General features: G+C 34.4%; 1 protein-coding gene across 1 annotated transcript; it reads right to left on the minus strand.

Annotated features, from left to right (window-relative positions):
* Positions 1-295: 295 nt before the first annotated feature.
* On the minus strand, positions 296-11,018 carry LOC126764382 (uncharacterized). The gene is made up of 4 exons (XM_050482082.1): positions 10,664-11,018; positions 10,019-10,176; positions 1,281-1,506; positions 296-1,230 (listed from the first exon to the last, which is right to left on the minus strand). The coding sequence occupies exons 1-4, from the start codon at positions 11,016-11,018 to the stop codon at positions 317-319; spliced, it is 1,653 nt and encodes a 550-aa protein (XP_050338039.1). The 3' UTR covers positions 296-316.

Genomic DNA, 11,018 nt, shown 5'->3' on the forward strand with positions numbered 1-11,018 from the left:
CATTGTTGCGAGAGTATAAAAACTGAAAATAGAGGAAGAAAAATTAAAAATTTTACAGCAGTCTTTTGTGAATAAAAATTAGAAAAGTTACTTGATTTCATAACGAATATGTATTGTTTTATTTAACGGAAATATAAAATCAAGCTTATCATAAAATGAACATTTTTTACATACAAATCTGCAAATGCATACGTATATGTACGTGATTATATTAAACAAATATGTCGTAAAATTATAAATAGTTTTATTATTTGAGATTGAAAATGGAAAATGTTGCTCTAAAAGTGCATTTTAAAATTAAAATAATTAAAATTTATTAATTTCTTCGTGTTAACACTGTAAGTAACTGATTCCGACGATCTCCACTTGCTTCTCTCGCCAGCTCATTAGCAGGTTCTGGCTCCGGGTCGGCACTTTCAATTTGAGGGTCAATAATTGTATCGTCGTTTGTGATAATACATATATTGTGCATAATGCATGCACTTGCAACTAAATTCAAAAGTGCACATAAATTTCTGTGCTCCGTAAATTTAAGAAGCCTTCGGAAACGTCCTTTCAGTGCGCCAAATGCATTTTCAACAACTATTCTTGCTGAAGAATGTGTTTTGTTAAAGCTGATTTGATTGGGCGTTAACGAACCATAATCTTTAAACACCGGTATGAGGTAATTTCTGCAAGGGTATGCCGAGTCCCCGAGAATAAAAGTAGAATTTGGAAATAAACTTTCCATATTATTTTTCGCTTTTCTATAGAAAGCTGACCTTTTTAGGACTCTAGAGTCATGATATGATCCGGGTTCACCACAAAAAATATCAATAAATTTTTTATCAGCATCGACAATGGCCTGCACAACAACACTATAATTACGTTTACGATCAAAATATATATGTTTGTCTTTTATTTGTGCATTAATTGTTATGTGGGTACAATTAATAGCACCAATAACACCTGGTATTTGTTTCCTTTGTAAAAACTTGCGAGTTGTTTCTTCCAACGCATCTCCAGTTGGCCACTTAACAAACTCATGTCCTATTGAGATAACCCACGCGACAACCCGACGAACAATCGCCCATGCTGTTGACTTCGTTACACCAAACAATACGGCTAGTTGTCTGTAGGTAATTGTATTACTTAAGTACCATACATACATGTACATCATTGTTTTAGCAGGAATTTTGGCTTTTCCGGACTTCGTAGCAAAACGGTTTTGTTCACTTTCTTCATATCTTCCTGCAAAAAACACTCATACAGAAAAGTCTCATAACAAAAACAAAGCATACCTATTAAGTAATCTAAAGTGGTGCGGCTCAAACGAAAGTGTGATTTGAAATCCTCATCTCCAAAATTATCTATGTTGTCCACAAAATTAGAGCATTTTGGATGCTCTATCTGCTCTTGTTCTAAATCCTCCGATGACGAACTTGATTCAGCAGCTAAACCAGAAAGGATGGTGAATATTTCCTTAACGACTTCATTATTTGAATTTGTGCACATAGTACCAAGCAACTGGAAAACACACAAATTTAATTTTGTCTTAATTTTAATTTAAAATCCCTACTTACCGCATCTTTTATAAAATTTTCCATTTCGTGCACTTCTATACCTTTCATTTATATATTTTTCATTTGTTTACATTTTTATCTGTCAAAATGAGGGTTGTCGCTATTGCCAACTACTTTTTGTGGGAAAGATCATAGCTATTGTGAATGAAAAAAGCATTTTAACTGGCAATGCCTCTAGCCCAATATACAAGCTATGATAGCTTATGACAAGCCAACATAATTATGCTGACTAACCGTGCGATTCTGTAACTTGAGACAGTCTCAAGTCTCTAAATTAGAGATTTTAAGTTAGAGACAATTTTTGAGACTTGAGATGATATTGCTATTCTGTAAGTGACAGTCACAAAATCTATTACATTTCATTATTCAGAGATGTTTTTACACTTGAATGAAAATAAATATGTCGATAACAAATATTAAATTTTCTATAATATAGCCAAAAAACATAATTATCAATGCAAATAAAAATATATGTTGACTTTGTTTCATAATATTTACGAAATTTATGTAAAATTGATTTATTTTTAACCTTTTCGTGTTTGAGTTGCTTACAAAATATTAAGAAACGACAATCGATTAATATCTATGATGATCTCTATTCAGTATATTCAAAATGGCAGACAAGAGTTCTTTTTAGTTTTGTGACCTGCTAACTACCAGGTCTCAATATTTTGAGACTAACGCTAGAGACTGTTTAGTGAATAGTAACTAGTCTCAAATTGAGACTTTGCCTCAAAATGTCTCAAATAGAGACTAGAGACTGGTTACAGAATCCCGCTATAAGTCTTCCATACAAAATAAGCTAATAGCTTAATTTGCTGGTCAAATAAAACACGCCTAATATATGTTAAATACACAGATTTTATTATGGTTAAAAATGGTAAAGGTAGTAAATGAGCAAGTTATGCTCTTTGTATGTTATAAATATAATATGTCATATGCAACATATGTATGTATATGTATGTATTTACCATATAAAAGATGTTATTTTAACATATGCTTTTATTTTTATTTTTGCTTACGATTGCCGTAGCTTATTCTAAGCAATCCTGTTTATACTTGATTAAGTATAAGGGGTATTGCTGGAAAATTGTGCAAGTACTTGAACAATTTTTTTTTTGTTTTTGGGATAGTTTTTGTGTTATAACACAACGGTAAGCATTTACCGGCAATCAATAATCCGCTATATACAGTACCAAAATGCTTTGTTAGCGGTTTTTCGGTTTTTACCGGAAAATAAACCGAATACCGAAAACAGTTTGGTAACGGTTTTTTTTTTCTTCTGACCGGAATTTTGGTCAGAACCGCAAATTTAATTTTGAAATTTTTTACCATACATACATATATGTTTATGAAATATGAATATTGAAAGGAAACGATACAACTCACTTTGATTTCCGCCAGGGGCTTTTGGGGATAATATTTGTATAAGTGTATGTGCCTAAATTTACGTGTGCCTGTGCTTGTGCGTGTGCTTGCGCCTGCTCTTCCTTTCCCCAGTCCTTTTGCTGCTGGTGTTGTTGTTGTGTTTTCCTGGTTCCTCCTTTGTCTTAATTTGGATTTTTGCTTTCACAGCACTGTGTTTCAGGTTGCGCACCACAATTCTGCCACCTCACTTTTTTTTCTTGGTTTTGTTTTTTAGTTTCACCATACATATGTGTATTATATGTGTATTTAATATTTCCCACCGCACTTTCTGTCACCTCACTTTTATGCTTTTTGTAACTGCACTTTTGTTAACATACATATAATATATGCACATATGTACATATCGGGTGATTTTTTAAGAGCTTGATAACTTTTTTTTTTAAAAAAACGCATAAAATTTGCAAAATCTCATCGGTTCTTTATTTGAAACGTTAGATTGGTTCATGACATTTACTTTTTGAAGATAATTTCATTTAAATGTTGACCGCGGCTGCGTCTTGGGTGGTCCATTCGGAAAGTCCAATTTTGGGCAACTTTTTCGAGCATTTCGGCCGGAATAGCCCGAATTTCTTCGGAAATGTTGTCTTCCAAAGCTGGAATAGTTGCTGGCTTATTTCTGTAGACTTTAGACTTGACGTAGCCCCACAAAAATAGTCTAAAGGCGTTAAATCGCATGATCTTGGTGGCCAACTGCCCATGCATCCCGAAAAATGCACTGTTTGGTGTGGTTTGTACGCTGGTGGAATCATTGGACCGTATTTTTTCAAAGATGCTGTTGGACGCAACGTTACGGTGAATGGCGATCGCTATCGTTCGATGCTAACAAACTTTTTGTTGCCAAAAATGGAAGAACTGAACTTGGTTGACATGTGGTTTCAACAAGATGGCGCTACATGCCACACAGCTCGCGATTCTATGGCCATTTTGAGGGAAAACTTCGGAGAACAATTCATCTCAAGAAATGGACCCGTAAGTTGGCCACCAAGATCATGCGATTTAACGCCTTTAGACTATTTTTGTGGGGCTACGTCAAGTCTAAAGTCTACAGAAATAAGCCAGCAACTATTCCAGCTTTGGAAGACAACATTTCCGAAGAAATTCGGCTATTCCGGCCGAAATGCTCGAAAAAGTTGCCCAAAATTGGACTTTCCGAATGGACACCTAAGACGCAGCCGCGGTCAACATTTAAATGAAATTATCTTCAAAAAGTAAATGTCATGAACCAATCTAACGTTTCAAATAAAGAACCGATGAGATTTTGCAAATTTTATGCGTTTTTTTTTAAAAAAGTTATCAAGCTCTTAAAAAAATCACCCGATATATGAGATTTTTGTATATAATTATATATTTTTTTTGTGTTTCAATTTTGTCACCACCGTTTATTTTTTTTTTTGTCACACTTTGTTATCACAGTTTTGGGTTTGCAAAATTTTTTTAAAAAAGTGCGCATTTTTTATAAAATTCTTTGTATTTCTTATCATTTATTAAAGTATTTAAAAGTGCGCATTTTTTATAAAATTCTTTGTATTTCTTATCATTTATTTACAGAATTACGTAAATACAGAATAACCTACCTGGTTTTGTTTGCATTTCTCTTTATCTCTGTTTTGCTTTTTACTTCTTTTTAATTGATTTCGTTTAAGTTGCTGTTGTCAACTGAGCAATGCAGTTGAACAATTCTAAACAAAATTTCAATGCAGTGAAGTCCCTAAACTAGTCAGTACACCGTGAGTAAGTACAACAAAGCTGATGATCACTACGCTGCAATGGTAATAGCTGTTAGTGTAGACTGCATTTTCGTTGCTGTATTTTTCTTTGTCTAATGTCTGTCATTGTCGTAAGAATTGTGAAAGCAACTAAAGCACGTGTCGTTTTCATCAATGTTTTTTCATTAAAATATTTATTCGTTATGTCACAAATACAAATTATAACTTCCAATAAAGGAGGAAAGAAATTGTTCTTAGACGGCTATTTTTATTATTTTGAAAGAAAGACCCAAATGGAAAATTTACTCACTTCTTATTTTTTGCATACATATGTATGTACTTATCGTTTGAATTAATATTGAAGTCTTTTGTTTGGTGTATTGTTATTTTGTACTTAAAATTCTCATTTATTTTTCTTTGTATAAATATCGCTTAAGTTAATATTGGAGTTTATAAATCTTTTGCTTTTCTTAAATATTAATTGTTTTTATTGATGAGATTTACGACTATTTAATAGCAACTCATTTGGCACATGAAATTATCAAATAAAAAACAGACTTTAGTCAATATACCATTTTTTCAAAACAGAATTTTTTTTATACAGAATTTTGTCAGTGCGGAATTTCGCTTTTACAGAACTTTGTAAATACTTAATTTTGTAAATGCAGAATTTTGTCACTACAGAATTTCGCGACGTTAGTTTTCAGAATTTTGTACGAAAAGAATTTCGATATACAGCTTTTTGTAGGGATCCCTACATTTTGATGTAGGATATAAATCACCACACTCCCCACAGGCACTGCGTAGGGTGATATCATTTCGTGTGCCCATACTCTTGGCAGTTGCTGCATTATACAGTGCCATTTCTTTTATGTGGATCCTCAACGGTAATTTGCGATGGAGCAAATATTTTTAATTGTAAATCGGATGTGTTTAATTTTTCTTTAGTTGATTAGAATCTGCCATCAATTTAATTTTGAATATTGGTTGTTGGACTTGGTTTCTGTTAAAAATATTTACTACTGATTTAATACTAACACCACATTCTTCCAATCTTTCTTTAACATCGTTAGAGTCTACCACTCTATGTCTTTTTAACAACTACAAGGCCTTTAGACCTCTTCAGTTGGTAAGTGTAGTAATTCTTGTAATGATTTGATAAGAATTTTACAACATCCATGAAACATTTTACAGTGTATGTTTGAATTTTTGTTTCATCTAAGTGACCTTTCTTCACGGGCACAATGTGAAATTTGTTTGTGCCTATTATATTGCTTATTTTAGAATCAAGAGCTTTTGAGCTACGCTCACGCAAATATATTTGCATCATCTTTAAGCTCATTGCTCATTAAGGCAAATATGTAGCCATTAAGAATTTGTGGCTTTGTACCATTTGGCGTGCCTGGTTGAAATTTTTTGGTATTGACCGCTGATTTAATTGGTGTCGATTTCCTTTTTACATTAATGTAGCGATCAATACCGCTCTGAACTGATGGTCCTTTTTTGCTTGCTGGTGCCTGCATAGTGGTTGCTGTCAGTGTATTTGTTGTTTCCCATTGCTGTTTACTGTTGCTTCTCCTGACTACGTCATTTGCTTACTTTCTATTTCAGCTGTTATAAAATTCATAAGAAATAAAAAATTTTCCCAAAAATAATCAAACTTCAACCGTTAATATCTTTTAAACGGTTGGGTTTACGAAAAAATCATAATAGGCCTTTTTTGTATGGCATTCGATTTCTTACAAAATCTAAGGAACAAGATATTTTTTCAAGTAGTTGGAAGCGAGATATAAATTTTTCTATCTGATAATAAGAAAAAATAGAAAGCTGTATGTAGGAGGACCTTCCCGTTACAATTAAAAACTCTTGTTTGGAGAGGCTTTCTTAGGGTGTCTAAGCCCCTATTTTCCCAAGTACGAAACGAAAAAAAAATTTTTTTTTTGAATCACTCTAATACGTATATATGTATAAATATGTATAATTGCTTGAATTCAGGCCTTCTCGCCTCTAAGCATTTTCTTTTCAGTTTAATATAAAGTTTTCACAGCAGTTGAAGGATTATTTCAAAATTTTATTTTCATATATGTACATATCTATGGTGGTTAGCATTTACAGTTCATATCTATAAAAACCGCATTCAAGTCGGTTCAAATTTTAAGAGAACGGTTGCTGCCACATTTACTTAATTTCCGGGAAACCGAAAAACTGTTTGGTACACTATACATACATATATGTATGTACATATGTACCTCCATATATATGTATGAACAGTATATACTAAAATATATAATTATATGTATGGTATATACATATCTAAGAAAAAATAGCCTATTTACGCATAACTTTGTGTATCCAAACACATAAATTTAATAATAGGCGTGTTTTATTTGACCAGCAAATTAAGCTATTTGCTTATTTTGTATGGAAGACAAAATTATGTTGGCTTGTCACAAGCTATCATAACTTGCCTATTGAACTAGAGGCATTGCCAGTTCATCGCTTTTTTTCATTCACAATAACAAGGTTTATCCCAAAAAAAAAGTAGTTGGCAAAGCGAAAAATCTCATTTTGACAGATGGAAATGTAAACAAACCAAAATTACAGATTATTTGATGGGCATTACGCTAAAATTAAGACAAATACATAGGAACACTTGTTTTCAGTTTTTTGTATTCTAGACCTCAAATAATTAAAATAAATATATTTGTATAGCATATTAATACTGCGTTTACTAATTTGAAATTTCAAACTAAATAGTAATCAGCTGATTGTTCTTGTCCGCATTACCAACCCAGTTCATTTTTAAGCGAATATATGGAATAAGCAAAGTGCGTTTTATTTTTCCATGATTTAGCTATTAGCTTGTGATGGTCAAATAAAACGCGGCTAATAATAATTTAACTTGACCACATTTTCTGGCAAATGCTCCAAAAGTATAAGCAGGATTGCGCAAATAGCAAGCTTGGGCAAATTCGAAAAGTAAAATTAAAAGAAAAAACAAAAAGAACAAAAAACAATATACATATGCATATGCAGATACTTATATTCATATTTTATGCAATCGACATATGTATAAGTAACAATCAAAGTTGGAAAGTAACATAAGCACATAGGTGTACAAATAATAACGATCAAATTTCACAAATGTACACAAATGTGTACTTAAAGTGCATACCTGCACATCACCAATTTTCTTATTCCGCGGCATTCGTACTGTAAAATAATAAACATACATACATACATACGGCATACAATTTGCCTATGCCGGTATATCCTACATTTAAATTAAAACTATTTAAACTTTTGGGAATTAATTTAAAAATTTATAAAAACTAACCTGAGCGGTAAATAGGAATTACAAACATTTAATTTATTAAAAATAAAATAAAAAAAAGAATATACAGTCAAAACAAAAAAATTGCAATTGGCAAAAAAAAGCACATACATACGTATTGGCATTTTCAATTGTTCACACATACATACATAATATACATATATATTATTTATTCAAAAACCAGATCGGCACTTTTCCAGCAATACCCCTTGTTCTTGTTAAATCACAAGCAAGCAGGAGCAAACAAAATAATTTAAGCATATTACGTATGCACATAAGCACGCACAAAGGTTATTAACGGTTAAAGGTTATTTTCTTTTTCCACTATCGCTCCTATACACAAGAATATACTAACGAGTACGAAACAATAAATAAAATATCAAGAAAACAAGAACAAAATTAATAGCACAACTAAATAAGAACCGGGAATAAGGAAAACGAAATACGTTCGTTATTTCATACATTGCGTATACAACCAAAATACAAACTTTTTATCGTAAAGATTTCACACGTATTTATTGTTACCAGTGTACACTGAGAGAATTTCTTTTTTTTCTCTGATGGAAAGAAGACTATATAAAAGACCTCCACAAGAGGTACCCATGGAAAACTAGAGAAAATGCGCCAAAAATTGGAGATTGTGTTCTGATTCATGACAATTGTCTCCCCTCTACCGAATGGCGGCTTGGCCGCATCGAGAAGCTTTACCAAGGCTCCGACGGTCACATTCGCGTAGTCGATCTCCGTACGCAATCCGGAAAGTTAATAATGCCGCTTGTCCAACTATCAGGGCTGTTGTGGAATCTGATAGTCGTCAGAATCAGAATTGAAACTAATCAAAACAAATTAGTAGGTGTCATGAATTCAGATATTATTGGTCTGATATTCGAAACAGAATTTGTATCGGTTTTGGGTGTCACGGAAACCAATTTTATCGGTTTTGCTGTCAGAAACAAAGCACTCACAGATTTTAAATGTAAGTTAAGAAATCAAGTCATTTTATTATTTTGAATTAATTTATCTTTATTTCTATAGGGGAAAACATAAGTATAAGACACGAAATGTCTTAATTATTGAGTTTTTGGAACAAAAAATTTCGGATATTTAAAGATATTAGATTTACAAAACGTAATTTAACACCACACCAACTTCTCCTCTAAGTGGAACGGCAGTATTGCCGTCAACACCCACGCTAGCAGCAGACCCACAGCGTCTTTGATGCCCTATATGTCGTCGACCCCCCCGGTTACCACAATGCGCCATTGTTAAAGGGTTGCCAGCTCTGCAACGCCAGCTGGTCGTCCAGGTGCACGGCCACTGTCTTACTTGCCTGGCGTCTACTCACAACACACAAGAGGGCAACCAGTGCCACATTTGTATACGGCCTCATCATAAAATGCTCCACCGAACTACTAGGAACGACATCGGTCAACATTCTTCGGCGCAGTACGACGACCGCCATTTAAACGAGATGCACGGTCCCATCGAACAATAGGCCCATCATCGACCCGTATCTGGAGGTCACAGAATGGGACGTCAGCACGACGCCAGCAACAAAGGCCGCGGCAACGCCGCACCTTAGGACTCAGCACCGTTGTAGCCACGCTCCACCAACTGCAACGAATTCTAGGCTGAAATATATACGCCTAGGGGACCGGGATGCCTAAATGAGCCTTAGTCGCCTGCCCCAAACAACACTAACACGCTACGCTCACCACACTTACCTCGACATCACCACAATCGACATCAATACAACCCTTACACGTTACAGCAGTCTTATTAGGTCCTTCATGGACTCCTACTTTTCCTACTTTGTATCTTCCGTGTGGTAATTGTGCGACTATTTTGTATGGTCCGAGATATTTCGGCCTCAATCTCAGACCAACCCCAAACTGCGTCCGTTTAATTGCGACTAATTCATTAATTCTGTATCTAAAATTCCCCGTTTTTTTCTTATTGAATGTTCTAACGTTCTCTTCCTGAATTACCTTTATGTTTTCTTTTGCCTCCTGTCTCACTAATTCGCGTTGCGTATTTAACTCTTCAACCTCTACTTCGTCTAACATAGTTAGTAATTCCGGACTATCTGAAGTGCGCATATTCAGACCTGTAAGTATTTTGAAGGGTGCTATCCCCATACTACGCTCTGACACATTTTTGAAAGCATTGGAATAATTATACGATGCACTCGTTCTACCTGGCTGTTGCCACGAGGAACTTCGGTTGCAATCAGCAAGTGTTGTATGCCTTACTTGTTGCAATAATCCTTGAAAGCATTTGCCGTAAAGGCAGCCCCCCTATCTGTAACAATCCGCCTCGGATTTCCAAAGATCGATGCCTGTGTCTCTAATCTATCCACTACTCCTTTCACCCCAGTAGATTTTGTCGGGTACAACCTCACGCACTTTGAAAAACCGTCTATTATTACCAAAATGTAGTTATATTGTTTCTTGGTTTCGGTCAACGGACCCACGTGATCTATGTGGTACGTTCGTAGCGGTTCTTGAGACTTATCGGTTGGGGTCAATAAACCCTCCCTTTTCCCCTCTTGGCATCCGCCATAATACATTCGATACATGCTTTGACTACTTTCTGCACCCTTTCGTTAGCGTTTGGTATATAATAATTCTTACTTAAAATCTCTTCGATTTTCTTAACTGCAAAGTGTCCTTGCCTGTGTGCAAACTTTATAATCTCCTCTTCCATGCCCGAGGGTACAACTAATAATTCCTTGATGGGATAGTAACATACTAACTCATTTCTTATATAAAACTTCTCATAGAGCCCATTCTCTAACGCTTTCTTTACCGCTCTAATCCAATCGTCTTGCAACTGAGCTTCCTTCAATCTAAACTTTAACGAGTCCTCAATCAGTAAACAATATACGCGACTTAATGCATCTACATGTCTCATGCGCATTCCGGATCTATATTGAACTATGTCATTGTACGATGACGTGCTATTAAAAATAATGCCATCTTTAAGCAT

The sequence above is a fragment of the Bactrocera neohumeralis genome, unplaced genomic scaffold, assembly GCF_024586455.1.
Source record: "Bactrocera neohumeralis isolate Rockhampton unplaced genomic scaffold, APGP_CSIRO_Bneo_wtdbg2-racon-allhic-juicebox.fasta_v2 cluster09, whole genome shotgun sequence".
In the NCBI taxonomy this organism is placed as follows: Eukaryota; Metazoa; Arthropoda; class Insecta; order Diptera; family Tephritidae; genus Bactrocera; species Bactrocera neohumeralis.